Source organism: Micromesistius poutassou (assembly GCF_964030765.1).
Source record: "Micromesistius poutassou genome assembly, chromosome: 7".
Taxonomy (NCBI): Eukaryota; Metazoa; Chordata; class Actinopteri; order Gadiformes; family Gadidae; genus Micromesistius; species Micromesistius poutassou.
Window position 1 is genome coordinate 14,604,121 of NC_140277.1, and position 22,017 is coordinate 14,626,137.

The 22,017-nt window shown below is 44.3% G+C and overlaps 3 protein-coding genes across 3 annotated transcripts; 1 reads left to right on the forward strand and 2 right to left on the reverse strand.

The window, feature by feature from the left end:
* Nucleotides 1-3,330: 3,330 nt before the first annotated feature.
* On the reverse strand, nt 3,331-6,139 carry LOC311350011 (cytochrome c). Its single transcript, XM_084470044.1, has 3 exons — nt 5,983-6,139; nt 4,658-4,832; nt 3,331-4,500 (listed from the first exon to the last, which is right to left on the reverse strand). Exons 2-3 carry the CDS (start codon nt 4,824-4,826, stop codon nt 4,355-4,357), a joined length of 315 nt encoding a protein of 104 aa, XP_084326170.1. The 5' UTR covers nt 4,827-4,832; nt 5,983-6,139; the 3' UTR covers nt 3,331-4,354.
* A 599-nt stretch (nt 6,140-6,738) lies between these two features.
* On the forward strand, nt 6,739-13,164 carry rbm45 (RNA binding motif protein 45). Its single transcript, XM_084470712.1, has 11 exons — nt 6,739-7,047; nt 7,317-7,439; nt 7,556-7,682; nt 7,932-8,087; nt 8,436-8,609; nt 8,930-9,059; nt 9,817-9,913; nt 10,687-10,844; nt 11,658-11,733; nt 12,050-12,199; nt 12,660-13,164. Exons 1-10 carry the CDS (start codon nt 6,772-6,774, stop codon nt 12,164-12,166), a joined length of 1,434 nt encoding a protein of 477 aa, XP_084326838.1. The 5' UTR covers nt 6,739-6,771; the 3' UTR covers nt 12,167-12,199; nt 12,660-13,164.
* Nucleotides 13,165-14,606: 1,442 nt separating this feature from the next.
* Nucleotides 14,607-21,769, reverse strand: zc3h15 (zinc finger CCCH-type containing 15). The gene is made up of 11 exons (XM_084470462.1): nt 21,537-21,769; nt 19,292-19,390; nt 18,997-19,099; nt 18,390-18,542; nt 18,191-18,285; nt 16,709-16,891; nt 16,496-16,576; nt 16,243-16,308; nt 16,028-16,156; nt 15,381-15,519; nt 14,607-15,083 (listed from the first exon to the last, which is right to left on the reverse strand). Exons 1-11 carry the CDS (start codon nt 21,609-21,611, stop codon nt 14,911-14,913), a joined length of 1,296 nt encoding a protein of 431 aa, XP_084326588.1. The 5' UTR covers nt 21,612-21,769; the 3' UTR covers nt 14,607-14,910.
* Between the last annotated feature and the right edge of the window lie 248 nt (nt 21,770-22,017).

Consider the following 22,017-nt stretch of genomic DNA (forward strand, 5'->3'; position numbering starts at 1 on the left):
TATTATGGCACTCTTGTGGCAAGACAGCTTGGTAGTGAATTGTCCATGTTTTTAAAGCGGTGCAATAGCCTGTATTATTGCAGCAAGACAGCTGCGGGTGGCTCCAAATAAACGTTGTGTAATTGTACAATATATATATATACTAATACACTATATCCCTGTTATCTGCAAGTGAAAAATAGTTGTGCCCCCTCAGTCAATTCTCATGCCCCCTTGCCCAGTTAATCCTGCCGCCAGGTCTGGGAGAAGGGAGGGGGGGCGGGAGGGGTTGAGTTGAGGACTCAACTGATCCGTGGTATCACCAGCCCTTTGAAGGAATCCCACTCAGAGCCATTGTGAAGTAAACAAACCTATGAGAGGCTCAGTGATCTGATCCCAGGTCAGGCAGCACACTACAACACCCTGGTGCTGGAGTGACTGTGGGCAGTGCTGAGATCAAGTAGAATCTGGAATACATTCATACATTTATACATTTATACATTTATATTAAGATTAATGTGCTGCCCATTTCTGGGTCGCAGAGTGCCCTGAACATATAAATATGGATACTAGTGGCAGTTATGTGTGTAAAAATTCAATTGTACAATGAAAAATAATATGGTGTTTTGTCACACCAGTGTCCAATCCAGTGGGTGTGTGTGTGTGTGTGTGTGTGTGTGTGTGTGTGTGTGTGTGTGTGTGTGTGTGTGTGTGTGTGTGTGTGTGTGTGTGTGTGTGTGTGTGTGTGTGTGTGCGTGCGTGCGTGCGTGCGTGCGTGCGTGCGTGTGTGTGTTTGTGTCTTTAGCTTATTGCTTATGTTTATGTCTATGTATCGCTGTTTTCTTGTCATTTTAAATTATAATTAATTTTGATTGATCATTTTGATATATAGTATTTAAATTACCTCTCTTTATTTGCTCCCTTTATTTCTCCCATGTTCTAGTATCCAGGACTGTAGTGTGTAAAACAGGGGGTTATTGTTGGACACTAGATGGCAGTAGAAACCTTGATCTGCAATATATTGGTATGGTTTAAATCTTTAAAGGGGACATAATATACCACCAGGTGTGAGTGTGATTAGCCATTACAAGCCGTTTTGAAAATGTGCCGCTTCTGACATCACAGATGGGCGTGTCCACCAGCTGTATGACGGATAGATGAGCAACGTTTGTTACAGTCCACTGGGTAGGCTGGTCTGATCTATCCAGCACACATCTATGTGGGCACGCCCACCTGTTATGTCAGAAGCAGCACATTTTCAAAACGGCTTGTAATGGCTAATCATACTCACACCTGGTGGTACAATATGTCCCCTTTAATGATTTGAGATTTTTATTTTATCAAGTAGTTGGTGTAGATAATTGAAGAGCCACATTGCTGCAGTCATTGGTAGGCTACATTAAAAGTTAGCCTATACTAAATGCTCAATAGGGAAACAGTGGAAAACAGTCTTTACATTAAATCTTACATCAAAATGGGATTGTTTGGGATTGGTCTAGCTGTATGTGGCCTACCCAACCTGCCCAAAGCCTTCACTTTATTTGCGAGCCTTCAAAATCCTATAATCCGACACGTTACGTAAATCCACTATGTGTGTAATGTCCATCATCGGCCACTGGATGGTAGCATTACTTACTCAAAATAATATTTGGCATAGGAAAGCCTTTTATTTGGGATTACTGTCACCATCAATCATCACTATACGTGTGTGTGTGTGTGTGTGTGTGTGTGTGTGTGTGTGTGTGTGTGTGTGTGTGTGTGTGTGTGTGTGTGTGTGTGTGTGTGTGTGTGCGCGCGCGCGCGCGCGCGTGCGTGCGTGCGTGTGTCTTTTCCCGTTCTCCTATTACAAGTCCTTGTGGGACCTGTGGTGTGAGTCCTTGTGGGACCTTACATGTCACACAAGGACACAACCTCTCAGTCATTTGTAAACACCGGTGGCCATCAGCTACCCAGCACACAGTAAAATGTGTCTGACAGATAGTGAAGAGAAGTGTTCAAGAACGATGAAAGAGATATATTTCAAGTTTTCAAATAGGCCTATGGTTAGTTTATCCCTTAGCTTTGTAATTTATGATATATCATGCTTTATTTATTCAATACTATGTATGTATGTATGTGTGTGTGTGTGTGTGTGTGTGTGTGTGGGGGGGGGGGGGGGGGGGGGGGGTCACTCACAAAGTAATGCCATTTAGAGGTGAATATAGGTCACTCTCGCACTATTTATGAGTTTTTCAACTCTGTCAGATAACCAATCAATGGTTGGCCTTGCAATCCACTCACGTTACAACACCAGCTGACCTTAACTACATCACAGGCTTTATTTGTTGGTTGGGGACCTAAAGATAACCGTATTAGCTAATCCTACACTATACAAGGAACCTTCTTTCTTCTTGATGTAATATTGTATTATTAAATCAATAATATTGATTACTAATATCAATCAATGTTAATATTAGTAATAATGATTTAAGTAATATTTTGTGTGAGCCTTCTCATTATAGCTCTTACTAGTAGCCATGGCATATTTTATAATTACAATTGCATTATGTTTACCTTGCTTTAAATAACTACTTCTACTTTATTGAACTATTCTTTCACTTGTATATCTTCTGTCCTAGCCCCATGCGACCCATGGCTCCCATTCATGCTATATTCACACGCAAACATACACACACACACACACACACACACACAGCTGTCATTTTAACACATGCCACTGCTAATTATATAACTCTACAGGGAAACCACTTACCGTTGGCCATGTGCATGTTTAAGTGTGCCTCCGTTCCCCTCATTAAGCTAAGCATTTGACCGTCTTATGATCGTATACAAATATAGCAGAACATTTTATGTATTATTATGCATTCAACACGTGGAATAGAAAGTGGCCTATTTGTCCACTGGGTGTCCCCACCCTCACAGGCTGCCAGTGACGCTGTTCTGCGTACTTAAAGGACATAGCGAGCCACAGTAGTCAGCTGACGATTATTTGATAAGCCTGCACTTCTGCCATCAAGTGGACTTTGGTCAGAGTGGTAAAGACACGTGGTAACATACATGGTAACCAGCCGCCGAGGCGTGTAACATTCCGTCATGACGCGTTGTGTTCTGCGTAGGAGGGTGTATTTTAGGCGTAGCAGACCTGTCGCACTGTTTCACCGCACGTGCAACTGCAAGTGGAACCTTTTCAGTGCCCTTCGGGTGTTGAAGTTCCAGGACCAGGTGGTTTTGGGTAACTGCTGGTTGATTAGCATTAATTATGTGACTGTATTTAGGGAGTTAAATGTTTTCCTTATAAGATAAGAGAAAAGCGTACACATTTTAGAAAAATAAAATACAGAATAGCCTAGATCATGGTAGCCAGCATTTTTATTCAATCTTTTCAGTTTGTAACCATCGCTTTCACATTTGAATATTTCTCATGTGCATTTTCCATTAAAATATACTTCAGACAGCCGGAGTACAGTAAAATAAGTTAAAACGGTCCACTTTCAGACCTGTGAAACCAGGTAAATAACATTGGTCTTTCATTAGCAGTACCATTGACATGGTATGTTATGTCCATATGCAACCAGTTCCTTGCCATTGCCTTGGCCAGGCATTACAGGAGATAGTATCAGGTGGAAGCACAGTGTAGCCTGTTCTGACCGAATATCAATGGCGTTGAGAGAGGAGGGGAAGTGGGCTAGTTTGGGGGTTAAATCCAGCACCTAATTAGAGCAAGCTGTAGAGGGGGTCATTGAACAAGGCCATGAGCATGGAACAGGCCACACCAATACAGACCACATTCAACCGGTCATCGGTGACTAGATTTTGCATTCAAGACACTCTGCTGATCTCTCAACATACAACTCCACAGATATAACCGGGAGCCCTGATTTGAGGAACCCCCCCCCCCCCTACCTGACCAATTGTAATACCGGAGTTCTGGTGTTGATTAAAAACCTGTTAGCTGCCGAAATAATTCTACATTCCCACATCCTTCATTTCTCCATCACTATAAGATCATATTTCTTCCCGTTAGAGGACTTGGTGAGTATTATATTTTCGTGAAAAGGCTGATGGCTCTAGAAGCACAAGCTACTGGACGTATGGATGCAGACCATCTGAAAAGTCCAAGACCCATGATCTCCGTCTCTAATGTGATTAAAGTTATGTTGAGGTACAGATGTTCGCACACACACACAAAAAAATATACAGTTTGGTTTGTGTCAGGTCATTTTAACAATAAATCACTTCTAAGCCTTGCGAATTAAGTTAAGGCAAAAAAGTGATCTATTACTCAAAATCAACCTAGCTAGAACCATTTGTTTTTTTAGGCAAATGAAAGACTAAAAACCACAGCGATATGAAATCATTTATACTTCGGGGCCTCTTATGACGTGGCAGACTTCAGGTATGCGACAAGGTCTGTGCGTTCTCCCTTCTTCTTGATGCCGGCGAAGATCATCTTGGTCCCGGGAATGTACTTCTTGGGGTTTTCCAAGTACTCCATCAGAGTGTCATCCCCCCATGTGATACCTGAGGACAGTCAGCACAGCTTGATTCAATACGCATCGTATGCCAGTCATTATCATCCAAAGACTTAAAATAAGGAGAAAGAGTCCGATAAACGTTGGCCTAGATGCGATATCTTGCGCACCAATATCACAATAAGGATGAAAGCTCCGCGACTGACCTTTGCTCTTGTTAGCGTCCGTGTACGAGTAGCCCTCTCCCTGGCCCGTCTTCCTCCCGAACAGACCCCAGAGGTTGGGCCCCACTTTGTGCTTGCCCCCCTCCTCAACAGTGTGGCACTGGGCACACTTCTGGACAAAGGCCTTCTTTCCTTTTGCAATGTCTCCCATGGTTGGCTAGAGGAAGTAATAATAACAAAAAGAAAGTTCAGGATTGCTTTATGAGTAGACCTGCTTTTTAATGTGCTGCATTTCACTCTCACTCTTATCTCCATATCTATATCTATATGATTGCCGGCTGGTGAAGGTCATTTGAGGTAACAGGCATAACCAGCACATAATCTGAAGTATTCAGGAGGTATATTACGTCACAAATGGATAAGATGGACAGAAAACTCCCCGGACTTATCGGTACATCTACGTGTCTAATGTCACTGTCATTGACCGTTTTGAACACCCCACCCGGTTGAAGTGTGTCGCCAAAAGAAGAAAGTCCTACCCCTAGATGGGGAAGTCAACCTGGGTTAGTGACCCTGCGGGTCCGCCGGGAAACTGCACTCAAGGACGATCTAGGCTCTTGGTTTGACCTAGAGCCATACCGGCCGCTTGCCATGATGACCCCACGTTATGATGGCACTGGCTCTAGTGTGCAGAGTGAATCTATTGAGGGGTCCCGCTCAGGCTGAACCACCCCAAGACATCCCCCAACGTGGCGGGATGGGTGAGGCCGATCATCAGCAAGGGCACGCACCCCCCCCCCCCCCCCCCCCCCCCACACACACACACACACAGTGCGACTGACTGATTGAATGATTCGCAAATACATGTTGGCGAACAGATATATAATTTCAAGGCTCTCAAGTCAAAAGTCAAACCTCACACACAGGCAGAGAATACGGCTTTCCTGCTGGTAGCGGCTACGGTGGCCGTGTAGCTCCGCGGTTATCCTGGCCTAGCTGCTCTGCTAACGGGACAGGCTCCCCACAAGGTTTAAGATGGCTTTGATGGACCATGAACTTTGATTCATTAACATATGAGCAGTCCACGAAGTTGAGCGCTCCTCGTCCGTCTGGTGGGCGCCCCAATAACTACTACGCTTCTATATTACCGCATACACTATCGCCCTTGAATAACCCCCTAAGACATTGAATGGGGCCGCTACGTTACGCAGAAGCCGCATCGTCGCTATTCTCCAAGAGGCCGTCGCGTAACGAGACAGACACGTAACCGGGGAACCGGCGAACCGCTCTTCTTCTTCGAATTGTAACGGGACGTGTATTTGACTATACCAAAGTTTAGATTGGTATCGGTAACAAAGCAGACGTACCTTTGATCGAGTGTGACTGCTGTTGGGTCTTGTGATCGCTGTGTGCCCGGGCGGGTGTGATCTGCTGTCGGTGCGGCGGCGGCGGCGGTTCTGTAACAGCGGACTTCGCTGAGGTCACTTTACTATGGCGGCGTGATTTGCGTCACGCGGTCACGTGTCACGGCTGTCGACGCCGCTTCCTCCTCTGACGTCACGCGTTACACAAAACGGTAACAACTCGTGACTGCGCTCGCCCTCTACCTGCCGTCGTTACTAAATTAAACACCGTTTTTATTATATTATACTCGTAACATTTGACATTTGAGAATGGGTTCTGGTGTAGAGAGTTCCGTCCTGGGTTTCAGCAAGGCACCTGCTGCAACACACCGGACAAAAACACGCCTTAAAAGGAGACGTTCCTCCTATCATAGTACATTTTCAAAAATGTTATTTTCATTGCGTTTTTCTTCACCTGATTCACCTATTATCAACCTTATTAACCTATATAATGATACAATTCTTTTCCATTCCTCCCTGAGACTACTCTCTGGTGTTGTGTAATGGAAACGTTTAGGTCATAAAACACATATGTTACACTTGATGTTATACAATATTTGCTTATTTAAAAAAAAGTTGAATATTTCTTGAGTAATTATTATGTAGGGAAATGTACAGCATTCCAGTATTGTGTAATATTAAAAGCCTCAGTTATCTGATACCAATACCCGGTGTGTCCAGTAGGGGGCGCTGTGAGGTATAATAGCTCCTGGCCATCACCACTCGACGAAGAGAGACAAACAGGCCGCAGAAATGGAGGACTTCGCTTCAAAGCAGGTGACTGAAAACCTCGACGAACCGCCCAACAGCCGACTGTTCATCGTCACATGTCGGTCCATGTCCGAGGACGTGATAAAGGACACCTTCGCCGTGTTCGGGGACATCCAGGCGGTGTGGGTGGTGAAGGACAAGCAGACCAAGGAGTCGAAAGGCGTCTCCTATGTGAAGTTCGCCAAGTCCTCCCAGGCCTGCCTGGCCATGGAGGAAATGCACGGAAAAGTGGTGATCGAGGGCACTAAACCCATAAAGGTAATCGTTGAACAAACCTTCATTTATGGTTGCGTAATGATACTGGGCAGAAAGGTGCACGTTGCGCACGTATACTCAGACTGCAGTGGGACGAAAGGCAAATTCCCACCCCCGCCCCAAACGTGTTAATCAAGACCAATAACCGGGTTAACGTGTACCGCCCCCCCCCCCAAAATTGCAATCAAACAAAGACACTCTCTACAATCTACTTGTTTTCCCTGGAAAAACGACCTCATCTTCACTTATTTGTTGTACGTTTTTTGTTTTAGGTGTTTATTGCCCAGTCCAGGTCATCTGGAAGACACCGGGACGTCGAGGATGAGGAGCTGACCAGGATATTCGTCATGATCCCTAAAACCTTCACGGAAGATGACCTGAAGGAAACGTTTAAAGTAACTACACCCCAGCCTGACGCGTGCTTTTCTCTATACCATCAACACAGAGACGGGATTCCAATTGTTAACACATGATTATGATCATATCCCTCTGCCTCTCTGTCTCTTATTAGGAGTATGGCGATATTGAGTATTGTGTCATCATAAAGAATAAGTTCACTGGAGAAAGTAAAGGTCTGGGCTACGTCAGATACTACAAGCCATCCCAGGCGGCCATGGCCATAGAAAATTGTGACCGAGGTAAGAGGGTTTAAAATGCACATTATGTCTCACCGTGTTTATTGTCTACTATTGTAGTGAAGCTATTAAAATGTAAATTGTGATGAACATAAAATTGTCTTCATCCCTAATGGAAAGCTTTTATTTAGCTTTTGTTGGTTTAGGCCTCACTGCAATGTTGTTCAAACAACCTTTAGTAAAGCCGCCATGCAGTGTTTCAGAGACTCAGAGATAAATGGTGGTCAACGCTGGGTGTGTTCATGTTTGCAGGTTACAGGGCCATCCTGGCCGAACCCCGCAGCAAAACCAACTCTGCCGAAGGGGAGTACGCTGCAGGAGGCGGCGGCGGTGGTGGCGGAGGAGGAGCCAGGTTTGACCAGCACGGGGGCGACAACATGAACCCCTACCCGTTCGCCCCCATGGGAGGTGAGAATGGGACCTTCTTTTTGTCACATCAAGTTTGTCACAAGGTACAGGATATGCTGTGAAGTACGCCACATATCAGGGGTGAGAATGTTTCAGTAACTCACTTTGAAGTTTTGATACTTGGTCATGATTCCATTTCAATTATCGGGGTCGCGATTCAATCACACGATTCAATCAAAATGACACCCGATTCGAAATTGATTCTTGATTCACTATCACCATTTTGATAGTGATTGGTAGACTGCTCGTGGTTAAAAATAAATAAATAAATAAGTATTTTCGCATAAAATGTCATTTTTGGGGGATTGTATTTAACTAACTATTAACAAACAATTGCCCGTGCAATAGCTGACCCCGGCAACTACCAGATGGCGGACTACCGCTCCAGTGATGTCATGACCCGCTGCCTGATGCTGTCGTCGCGGGCGGCCGTCACCCAGGAGCAGGTGTACGCTCTGTTCGACATCATCCCCGGCATGGACTACTGCGAGCTGCAGAGGGACGCCTACGGCCTCAGCAAAGGTCGGTCCTCAAAGTGCCTGGTGCTTGACCTGACTCTCTGACCCCCCTCCCCCACTCCACACCGCATGTAGCAGTGGGGAAAAGCTCGCCCAGTACCAAACTGTTGATTGGGAAAGTCATTATTTTCATTATGGAGTTATTAGGCTGCCAAGCCAAAGTGCCGTGCTGTGCTTCACTTGTCATCGCGTGACCTCGACGGTGTTCTGCGTGACAGCCTAATGGACGGGAGGTTAACGGTTGCACATGGATTGATTCGTCTGCGTGCAGAATGTATTATGACAAAGATCGCAATGCAGCTTTTCTTTTCTCTATGCTCCCAGGCCACGCTGTTATTCGTTACAACAATCTCGGCTCGGCGGTCTACGCCAAAGAGAAACTCAGTGGATTTGAGTATCCCCCCGGCAACCGGCTGGCAGTGTCCTTCATCGATGATGGAGACGATCGCAACAGGTATGCACGGACGTGTGCTTTGCAAACAAATTGATTGTAATATGATGGGCAAAATAGCCTAACGAGTACATGACATGTACATTACGAATATAGTTAACACTTGCTCTAACCTAACGAACACATCACATGTACATTACGAATATAGTCTGCTATTTTTTTATTTTTTTTGAAGGCCTGAGCCGGAGGCCGCACATCCCAACTATGGGAGATGTTGGAGACTCATACAATGCACCACACATTCGCAAGAACAGGAGTCAGTCTTCTGATAACATTCGGCCACAACTCAGGGTCAAGATACCCCTCGAGAAGCCCTCGCAGCTGGTTAGGAGAAACACAGAAGACACTCATAAAGACATCAGAGCCCGGAGGCTCACGGTCAAGCTAAACATCCAGAAACGCACACACCTTGAAAACGCACACACCTCGTGTGTGGGAGGGAAAATACAGCATTAGACTGTATCACACAGGAACACCTCATGCTCTTCTGAAGCAGAACTTCCACGGAGGTGAAGCTCCAGATGACCTCAGCGCTGTTAGGGACTTAAAAATATTCAATCTCTCACGCTTTATGAATCTGTATCACCTTTGCTACTTTACTCAATAAATCCGAGGCCCTCGTGCTGACAGACTTTATTACCTCTCCGTCTCATTTTATCTGGTCAAGTAACTAGACAGACTGTTTTTCCCAACAAATACATAACTTTCTCATTTTATTATCTGGTACCTTTTCATGACTGTGTGTCTCTTCTATGTGAAGCCCTGTAGGCAGAATGGCCATGCAGTTTGTAGCTGCTCAGATGATGTCCACGCTCTGGAACGGTCCCTCTGGCAACCAGTTACTGAAAACCGCCACCGTAAGTAACGGTCCCACTAGACTTCACTATGTAGGTTCAAGGAAACTATGGAGTTGCAAATAAACTATAGCCGCGTTTCCACCACAGGAACTTTACCCCGGAACTAGGAACCTTTGCCGTAACTAAGTGCATTTTCACTGCAGGAACCAGTGTCTAAATTAAGTTCAAGGGACATTATTTGACCCTCAAAAACATCCCTGCTCATGGAGTAGGACTTTCCAAAGGTTCAGGAGCCTTGGGGGTGGGGCTGGTAGCACTGAACCTTTTGAATGTTCATTTGCTAAACACTATTGGGGGGGAAGGGCAATGTGTATGCAAGACATTTAAAGGAAGCTACACAATAAAGAAGTGAGGAGATTGGCATGGCCTCAGTATCATACTTGGTGGGTTACAGTAGCAATGTGAATGCTAACTAACCTAACCCCAATTAAATTGGAGAGAGGAAAGGGAGTTATCTCTTGGTGCAAGGAGAATTTATACAAATTCCTTTTTTAATTGACTAGTAACAAGGTCATGACATTTGTATATAACAAATATCCATCAACAAATATGTGGATGGATGGAAATTTGCACTTTCCCATCTTCTCAGTTCTGCAAATTCCTTGTTATACCGCCCCAACCCGCCAGTCCTGCCGTCTCAAACCCGGGCTTAGTAACCCTCAATGCAAAACCTAACAGTAATATTTGACAGTGTGTGTGTGGTCCCTTTCCACCTTTTGCTTTATGGATGTCGACATATTTCTAAAAGACAAGGTCTTTTGTGTTTTCACCAGAGTTTCCCCGGGGCCCCCGCAGCGCCACGCATCCAGGCGGACCTCTCTCTGCCCGCTATAAAGAAACTAGCGCCCCAGGACAGCAAGGTGAAGGAGCGCCTGTTTGTCGTGTTCAGCCCCTCCCCTCTGTCCATGGACGTCCTCGAAGATGTATTTTGGTAAATATTCTTCTGACTGGATGTTACATTTTTTTTATGTGTCTACTTCATTAACGGATGTACAAAGTAATAGGTGGTGTAGTTGAGCTGGGGTCTGAACTTCCCTCATATCATTTGTTTATTAGAGTTAATGCTCTAGTATCCACATCTATTTTGATTTGATTGAGGTACATGCTCCCTTTCAGTTGTCTTGATGAAATGAAATGGAAAATTTATATTTCAGCCTCTATCTTGACATATCCTTAACAGACAAGTCATGATCTATTGTTAATCTGATGCATTATGCGAGTCAGGAGGGTGTCCTTCTATAATGTTTGAAGCTGTAGCTAGTGTGCTCCAGTAGCATTTGGGGTTATCCTGAGCTCATCAGGAATGCAATCATCACTCTCCCTCTGGGCTAAGCAGTGAATGACAAACACTCATTAAGCCAATTGCCTGTTAAGATAATTGGCAATCTGAAACCGGTATGCCTCAATTAACCACACTAATGGTCATGTTTTCTTTCCAACAACCAATCGGTTAGCAAAGAGGGAAGACTATCAAGTTAATTTTATATTTGCATAAATCATGCATTTCTTTGTATTAAGAATGAAGCAGTTAGGCTACAAAAGCGTTGGTTATGTTTCTGTTAAAACCTGTCAAGTGCTGGGGGCGGCCCCCCATGATTATCTCATTACTTTTTCATTGCCAGTATTGATTTGTGAAAGTCTTGCAAGGCAATGCACAAAGAAAGTGAAAACCTTGTTTAATTTTATTTGCAAAAGTAATTAATGTAATCTTTCTGAATTAAAATGCCTCTCTGCCTCATTCTAGTCGCTACGGCTCTCTAATCGAGGTTCATCTGGTCCCTGGGAGGAAGGTTGGATACATGAAGTATGCTGACAAACAGGTGAGGCGCTTACCCCACCGCCTAAGGGGTACTGTGTAGAGATGTGAAGAAATATATAATGCCCCTCTTTCATTGGCTTGTAAGAAGCCCAAAGAACAAATGACCCCAGGCAAATCCTTCACCATCATGTCCATGCAGTTTAGATGGGAGAAAGTTGCACTTTTAATAATGTACTGAGTGTTCCACACATTAAAACACTTCATCAAAGCTTTTAGCGTAGCTGTATGTTTCTATTGTTTGGCGAGCGGTGCTTGCTGGTCGCTGCAGCCAGAGGGCAGTGTTCTGGAGACGACTGACCGCTTGACTGTGTTCCCAGTGTGCGGACGATGCCATGGCGGCGCTGCACGGCCACATGGTCAACGGCGTGAGGATGAAAGTGATGCTGGCTGACCCCCCCAGAGAGGAGTCGCATAAACGCCCCCGCACCTACTAGGACATAATCTCCTGCTCCGGCTCCCAGCCTGAGGTAAGTATCTCACACTCTGCGGCCACCACTGCCTTGCACACTAGCGAACTAACTTTGAATTGGCCTTTAATTAACATGGCAATAACTTTCAGTGAATCAGAAACGGTAATTGCGGAAACTTTTGTTTGTTTCGGCCCAATGTTGGTAAATACATTATCCAGTATACCGACCAAATTTGTGTACTCATTCATAACCAGTTGAATGAAGTTTGAATTTTTTTTTATCAAATGCAATTATCATGCAAAATATTGTCAAAAGTGTTGGAATGAAACTAGTCAAAAAACATGTCTGATATTGAGTGCCCTTTAGAGGGTGCTAGCTACAAGTCTTTTACTTTTTATTATAGTCTTCCAAGTTGGTATGGCTTATGTTCACATAATGTCTTTTACTATTGAGTTAGTTGAATTTCTGTCAGGACCAGTTGTATATGTTGATAACTCTGTAGCTTCTTGTTTCCTAGGAGACTGTTGTCATGACACAATGACACACCTGACCTGACCGACCGACACCTGGACCTTCTCCTGACCCGACCTTTGACCTCTGTCTGACCATTTCCAGTGACCTGTCATGTCATACCTAGGCTGTGACATATCTGTGACCAAAGCCAACGTTTTTTTGTGAGACGATTCACACGTTGTGCTCAAAGACTCATGTAATTAGAAGTTCTGGTACGACAAGAGAACAGGGTCTCGACTTAACCCACTAGTAAAGTAATTCATCCATAAAAAATGTTCAGATCAAGTTAGGGGTGCTTATTCAGAAATTACCTTTATTGGTCAAATAAAGCATTTCAAAGATTGATTTTAAGTTTACAAACTTTGTTTGTAAAATTGTAGTGTATACACGCACTAATTTACATCCTTTTACGGGTTAGTTGTGTTCAATTTTAGTTCCGGTTAATGTTTTCCAAGTCTTTTCGTTTAGTTTTGAAGGTATGTTCTTGCAAAATAAACGGATAACCCTTACCTGCTTGTCCTGTCATATTTTTTGTTAAACATACTTGAACAGATTCCCATACAGACTTCCAGTATTGATAAAACAGCCACCCTGTTGTCCTGTTTGTTTACTGTGGCTTTCTCCAGTCAGGATCCATTAGTGATCATTTGACTCTTCTTGTTTCCACGGTTGCCCACAATTTTTTCGGCTTGAGCTACTTTCAAAATTATCTACATTTAAAAAATGCTTAAATATTTATTTATATATGCAGACTACATACTGAGTTGCACTGAATAGGGTCATCCAGGGTTGCATAGTCCAGACAGTAGCTGCTGGTAGCTAGTCTCAAGAACGCTTCCAAATGACCAGTCATGGTGGAACGATATTTGCACTTAATCTTCATGTGGGAAAAGGCTGACTGGCATTAAGAAGTAGCGCAAATAATGCAGTCAAGAAAGTAGCACATTTCCTGATGTTTGGATACTTTTCCTTTTGAGTAATTTCCAAAATTGAAGATGAGCCCTGGACTTAAGATCTATCAGCTTGTACTGTCAGAACTATCATCCTCCACTGCAGACGTTCAGCTGAAACTGTGCTGCATTTTGAGTACATCAACCTCAACATCGTCCCTAAATGGATAGCACATGTAGCCATTGGCTTGAGTAAAAGTCTTGTCAGACAATCTTAAAGTGCTAAATACCATATGGATGATAAGAATGTTGCTCAATCTACCCGCACTACCTTTACGATTGTATGTTACTCCTGCCCTATACCATGAATACCAAATATGAAACCAAACTGAAAATTGATCTAGAAGAGAAATGCCTAGTGCCAAACCCAGAAGTTGGACATGTTGAAAGACTTGAACTTTAGGAATGAAAGCAATGTTTGTCCACAATTAAAAATAAAATTATGGAAATGAATCCCACGCATTGAATGTACAATCTTTATTTTTTTTCTAGCTTGTAATTTATGAGCACACTTATTTACAATGTTGGGCCGGTCAACAGTGACATTTGTGACTGATTCCACTACATGCCATGGATAATGCTTTAGTTTCCAAAAACGGCACTTCAATTCATCAGGGGTTCGAAAAGAAATTCAAATCATAATTTTCCAGGAACAGTTGAACATTTCCAATTATATTTAAAGCTTTCCTATTTTCAAAAATATAATTCAAACCAAGTGTGTCAATATTCATTACATGCTGGGAGTGGCTTGTTAACAAGTAGTAATGCACATTCACTACATAACTCAAGTCACCTTCAATTGTCCAATTAAAATCAATAAAAGCTACCTAGCAAGCAGCAACCCCAAATTGACAATCAAGAACGATTATTTGATAAGCTGGCTGGCCTTGGTAAACCCCATTCAGTCCGACTTTTGAAATAAAGCCAATTGTGTAATGGGTGGGGAGACATGAGTCAGGAGACCAGCTGGTGGGAAACAAAGACAGGGCCGAGACGGGGAATGATGTCATCATACAATCAGGCTTTATTGGAGTCTCTGAATTTAAAAATTACTGGAACAATGTCAAGTGCATGTGGTGGCACTCCTTACTAACTTCCTGTCTGTACCCGGTCAGTCCAATTGTTAACCTCAATTAAGTCAGTCCGTCTAGTGATACAATGTGGTCGTTGTGCACCTGTCCCCCTGAGTCAGTCCCATGCGATCGGATCTTCTCCCTCCTCCTCCTCCACCATGCAGCCATCTCTTCTTCCCATGAGCCGACCCCCAAACATCTGTCCACACCTGTCCTCTCTCCCTCGGCGCCGCTAGTCTTCGAGCTCCAGTGTGTTCAGCTCGTCGTCCAGATCTTCCAGGTCTTCCCCTGTGAACAGGTTCTCGTCCACGGGCACCTCCTCTTCCTCGCCGCCCTCTTCCTCGTCGTCGCCCTCGGCCAGCCCGTTGGCCTCTGCTCCTCCGCACGCGCCGTTCAGCTGGGCCTCTGTGGGCAGGGAGGGACAGGGGAGGGGACACAGGTGAGGACGTTCTCACAGCCCTTTCAAACTGCATACTTCAAATCACACGTACGGAGCCATGCTATTGATGCACGGAATCCAACGTTACCACAATAACAGCCCCTTTTACGTGTTCTTGTGTACATTTCACTGTGTATAAATACCTTCCAGACCCTCCTGTTAATACTTTCAACAGTGGCATGGGTAAGTAACACACCAACTACATCTCCACCAGGAGGACAAACAGTGGGACAATAAATCCGAGGTCACGCGACTCGTCTCACCGTCGTCAGCGGCTGCAGGTTTAGTCTTTTGCCTGGTTGTGAAGCGGTCCATGGTTGCCACGGTGATCCCAATACAGTTATCCACTTCAGTAGGAACGAAGCGGGATAGGTCTATGTCCTTGAACTCTGTAGCATCCACCTTGTATAGAACAAATATTCATCAAAACAATTGTTACAAACACCTGACATCGCTGTCAAGTTAACGTTATGCATGTGGAATCAATGTTAGTTTGAAATGCTATACAACTTTGCCCTCAGGTTCAGAATACATGAAGTAACAACTGGGCAACAGAAATGATCACATTTCATCAAAACCCTTGATAATCAATAATGTGATCATAATTCAGGACTGCCCATTAGGAAATTTGTATTTGATTTGAAGTGTAATTCCATATTTCCTGTAAAAAGCCTTAATCCTGCGCCTACTGTGTGTTGAAGAAAACTAAAGAACATTTGATCATATGTATTACACTAACAAAGCATCCTCAGCAGAAACGGATTACACATGCAGTCTGACCTGCAAACAAAACCAATGTCTACCATTATACATAGAATCAAACCAAAGCGCAGTCTTGGCCATGAGCTACAAAGCAGCAGACAGCAGGTGTGCAGAGGGCCTCTTCCATGGCTGAAGGTTTTAGAATTACCTGTCCCTCTTCCTCATTGTCGTCTTCCTCTTCGTCTTCACTGCCGTTGGCGTATCGGGTATCGTCTGCTTCTTCATCATCGTCATCGACCAGCTCGGGGCGGAATTCAAACACTTCACGTCCGCTCACCTGAAACATAACGTCATTATTCAATACCTCATCAAGCCTTAATCTGATTGGTATTGTAATTTCTCATTGATCCGCCGGCCTCGTACCCCTAGCGACCTCCCGGCCTTAAAGTCAGCCCTCTTCTTCTCCATGTCCTCCATGTCTCTCTCCACCTGGCGGTCAAACAGAACACCGATGAGTCAGAGCTCAAACATTACGCTGTAGAAAACAATGCATATCGAATCACAACATTTACTTTGCAGAGAATTTGTAATTATGACGGGAGAGGTTAGTGCGGATACAAGTTAAAAGCAACCTAATTCAAGAAACCCATAACGGGGATGAGAGAAGCCTTCCAACCTTATCCTGCCTCTTCCTTTTCTTCCAGGCCAGGAACGTTTCCAAGGTGATACGAGTGACATTAGGACCCAGTGCGGCACGCTAGGAGAGATCATATTAAAAGCACCGCTATTAGAATAATTGCACGTTTCCATAACCCATTGACACACCTGATGACTCGTCTTCATTTGTGTTTGATTCTGAAGGCTACAAATAAGCAGCAGCCGGCCTCACCTCGTTCTCAATCAGCTCTTCCAGCGAGATCTTCTCCTCCTCGTCCTCGTCCTTCTTCTTGTCCTTCTTCAGCACAAAGCCGGCGGGCAGAGCGTGCCGGTACATACAGCTCTCCCCCCCTGGACACGACCAGAACCAGCCATACTTGTTGCTTTCTATGGCGTCCAGGAAGTGCCTGCAAACCTGCAGAGGAATAGGTGAACAAAAAATGAAAGGTGTGTAATAGCTAGACAGTAACTGCCTACTGCTTGATTTTTGTTTTGCTAATTATTCGTCCTATGATTTATTGTCATCCAGTCATGTATGCCTCTTGTCGTTGCACACATTTTTGGGGAGGGAAAGCTCTAATTAAACACCCGAATACAATGCATCTGCCTGTTTGCATGTCCTTTCATTATCACCCAACATTCACCCATTTATACACACATTCACACACCGATGGCAGTGTCAACTAAGGTTGGGCGATGGCCTTCCAGCATCCATCGTCAAATTGTGCCGATTGTTGATTGAATCGGTCATAATAAAAACTTTTTTTTACTTAAGTTTTTTCAGAAATACAAATAAAAGGACTGTATTCCCGTTGGACCAGCCTGTGCCTCCACTGAGCTAAGTTTCTATACGTCGGTGCCGCCAAGTTCACAACCCGACCTGACACTGCATAACCAATAATAACCATGCCCAGTGGAAACATCTGATAGTGGTCACGTTACAACCGCGTATCCGCCTCAAAATGGACTCATTTCAAGCGCTGTTTAAAGAATTAGGTTAGACTCGAAGATGTTTTAAAACCAGTTCAGCATTGCCTACTACAGCCAACTTTATGCGGTCAATAAAAGAATAGTCAATAAAGAGAAGACTTCATAATTTTACACATCAATTAGATGGACAAATCCAGCCATGGAAAAATCGTGCTCACTGGCGGCGTTTGTTGCTGGAATAGAAAGAATCAAACGAGTAATGTGTGCACACTCTGAACCAACGTACATACGTCAGATTATTCAAACATTTAATAATTATTATTTTTAAGTGACACACAGCAAAAGGCAAAGGCAGAAGTAACAGCCTACCTGCAAGAAGATGCATTAGATGGGGAGTGACCCACTCGCAGTGTGGAAGGCAAACCGCTTTCCCTTAATGCCACAACTCGTTGACTAAAAAAATTGCCGTAGACTAATTTTCATGGTCGATTACGTCGACTAATCATGGCCGCACTAGCGATCAGACCGGTAGATTTCTAGCCTCTCTCCTTTTGACAATCGCAAGGCAACAGCCGGCTGGTCGGGAGCAGTAAGGGTTGCTCAGGGGCACCTCGACAATCAGTTAGGAGGAGCCGGGGATCGAACTAGCAACCTCCGACTGCCAGTTAACCTGCTCTACCACCTGAGCCACTGTCCCAAGTCCAACCTTTACAGTGTTGACAGGGAGGGTGCTTCCTTCTGGAGCTTAACGCCACATGATCCTACCCCGACTGGGCCCACTTACGATCTGTGTCTTGGCAGAGTTCTTCTTCTCAGCCTCCCCGTGCTTTTTGTTGACCACCTCCTCCAGTTTGGTCTCATCCCATTTGTCCATGGTGTCTTAAGAGAGAGTAAATGTTATCAGCACACTGTTAACTGGGAGAGCCTTTAAAACCCTGATGCATAACAACGAGAAAAGGATCATGGGTAGGATCTGCACCGACCTTTCTCGAGGTCGTCATCCCTCTCGTCCACGTAGAGACTCCTCTTCTCACACTTCCTCTCCAGCGTGAGGTCGTGGCTGAACTTACATTTATCGCCCTTGGTGCACTGGCCCTGCTTGAAGAAGGCACAGAGCACGGACTTGGGGTCCACACCTGCAGGGAGCAACACAATGAGGAGGATCTTCTCACCTGTCCAGCTACACCATGTCAACAGCGCTTCACCACGGGATGTCCATTTCGATTCTCATGTTTGAGGAGGATGCTGTGATGATGGCATGGAGCACTACTACTACATGAGCTAATGTGTGTGTTATCCAGAATCCTTCCTTGGTGTGGGGAAAATGTACTTTTGCAGCAGAGGGAAAAGGGTTTACGTTGCTGACCACAGCTGCGTTGATGATTCAACACATTTAAACGTGATTAAATCTGGTGACCAGCATGGTAAAATGTATTTTAGCTCTATAACCCATTTATTAGACTACATTAACAGACTACTAGTTTCATAACAACACAAATATAACCATGTGTTTACATCTGCAAAGCCCTTTGTCACTTTATTAGTGTAGGAGTCAGACAGATTACATCGTATACAGAGTACATGACTTACCTTTGGCGACTTTCTGTTGAGCGACAACTGGTTTGAAGAGCTCGTTCAGTTCATCAAGCTCTTTTTTCTTATCTGCCTTCTTACTGCCCTTATCTGCTTCAGGCTTTTGAGACACACAAAGAATACTTTAAAATCCGGCATTTTACTCAATTCAGGTCATCATCATCAGGAAGTCAAAGGAGCTACTGCTATGGACTTGTGGACAAATAATCTGCACAAATATACTGTTAATGTGTTTTGAGCCCAAGAATAATTAATTTACGTACTCAACTAAAAGGGAACCTCCTGTACTCACCTTGAGACCCGTCGGTCCAGATTTGACCTGATGTACGACAGTCTTGATGAACTTCTGCTGTTTTGCACCCTTCTTGTTTTTTAAACCAAATGTCTTGTCCTGTATAAAAACAGAAAGTCTGTTAGGTGACGTTAGCATCAGACAAGAGCCACTTTTATCCAACATTCGGTCAGACAAATAAGTTCCAATAAAATGGACAACATGACATTGACAGTTTTGCTACAATGAATTAATGCTTTATTGTTAAGTCACATCACAATGTCTGCCTCCTTTTTGGAAGTATAGAAGCATTGGAATGTTAGTTATACTAGTAGTAATGCTTTTTTGGTCATGGTCTACTCAATCTCGAAAAAAAGTCATTATTGGAGGACTTGTGGTTTGAAACTGCCATAGAGTTCCTCGTGCGAGACGTAGCAAAACAAAGCTTTCATTAGCCTTGGTTATAGTAGCCTCGGAACCAGACCAATCTGCAAGCTCAAGACTTATTTTGTCTGGCCCCCCTAACTATTTCAATGAACGAGATCTGAAGATTAGAGTCCAAAAAAGATCAGAACTTTGTGTCACTAATGTCCACACTATGAATGTGTTTTTTTAACAGGTTAAATACACCGTCAATCAACGTGTTGTCTGCGCGTAGACAACGCAGAATTGTCTATGTCAAAATAGACAACTCTGCGTCATCAAAACCACGTATTATTTTTACTGTTTGGCTTTCAACCGCTTTACATTGATGCTCTGCCGGAACAGAGTCAGGCTCGGACCATGAGTAGACCCAGGACCCACTGACTTCCTCATGTGATATGTAGGCTACCAGGTAGATGGCATTGTGGCCCATTTAATTCATCTAGAGATAACGTGCAGATATATTTTATTATATTCTATCTATTGGTCGAATTTCAGTCTACCTAAATTCTCTTTTGTTGACTACAGATGTGTCACACGTTTTGATGCTCTAAATCGGTTGTAGGTATTTCCAACTGCATCCAGATGCATATGGGTCTGTGCCCGAAATAGGCCTTTGGAAATCAAAGATTGGCTGTGAGGTTTCCGACTACGCATTTGTGAATAGCTAGGCTACGGTTACAATATAAATATGTTTATTTTGGAACTTGAAGTACTACAACTCTCTTCATTCCTCTTAAAATGTGTCATTTTTGAGAGAACCGAGAATAGCCAAACAAGGACCAAAGATGCATTCTGATGAGCAAGCCGTTTTTGCCGGGGAGAGGTTTAGAGGGGGGTAAATGAAAAACGAAATCTCTACAGGTGTGACGTCCCATCAATGACCTGAACTGGTCATTGATGGGACACCTGATATTCGTGTTTATAATACTTAATCAGAAAAAAAAAATTCTCAGGGACTTATCTTATACACGTACTACATGCTTTAGCCTGTCTTTCGTTTAATTTCACTAATTAATGAGTTGTCAAGCTTACTTCAGACAGAGTGCCCGTATTTGTTCAGCCGTTTACGTCAACGTGTAGCGGTGTTGTTGACCCACAGAGAGAAGTGCTTGTGCTCATCAAACTGCAGGTATTGGTAAAAGGTGATTTAAATAAGATCGAAACTTAACTTAAGATCCAACTATCACGACATCATAACCAGCAACAGAACAGTGAAAAGTTTGGATGCATCATCAATTCCCTTTCAGAGGTGACGCCCGCACCACAAAGTAACGGCAGAGGTTGCCATTATTTTACAATGACTTTAGGGGGATTTGATTTAAATCAGAATCCACGACACCGGTGCCGATCACACCTAGAAAGGCCTTGGAAGCCACCTGGCCCGTCTGTTTATAGCACTCGGGCCTACATAGCAACACACATAACGCCACATATAACCAACACAACGTCCGTTTAGCCTGCTCACTTCACCTCCATCGGTGTCTGAGAGTGTTAGGTTAGTTGAGTAGTTTAACACACACACATTACTGGGCCCTGCCACCAACCGGGTCAGCGTCCTGAGAGACACGAGCTAACGGCTAACGTTAGCTCGCTGAATGGACCGTGGCCAGCTTGGGCCACTTGAGGGCTTTCACGTCGTAACGCGGAACACAACCCAAATGACGGGCCTGGAGATGAACAAGACATGCGAAGGACGGGCGAACAGGCGGCTGTTAAAACACGTGCAGTGAGTCCATTAGCTGTGCCGCTAGCAGCCCATATGGGGAGCGGGTTAGCCCCAGCCGCGTCCCGTACCCTCTCCACCGCGGCTAACAGCAACGTGCTACACACCGGGCTTTACCTCGATTATCTTTTCCTTTTTCTTCTCTTGGGTCTTTTTATTCGCGCCCGCCGGGGCGGGTTTCTTTGGGGGCATGGTTGAACCAAAGGGGTTGACTAAAGAGGCTACGCTTTATGTGATGTTTTAATCGATGTCTCTCGTTTGTTTGCTGTGAAGCCAGCTCCACTCGGCAGGGCCAACTCGCTAGCACCACCGCTCGTCCGAGACCGCCGAGGCCACATGTGACTACAGCGAGCCTGCTGCTGCTGTTGTGTGACGTCATCACGTTTTCTTTTTTTTTTTTCTTTTTTTTTAAGCTGCGCCGCCGCCAAGTCGCACAGACGTCACACGTTTTTACCGGTCTTCTTCTTCTTCTTCTTCTTCTTCTAGTGGTTCTGCGCATGCGCATGCCGACAATATTGATCCGTACTGTAGTAGTAGTAATATTAGTCGTGAAAAATGCACACACTGTAAGCCTGCAATTCTAATAAAGCTAAATACC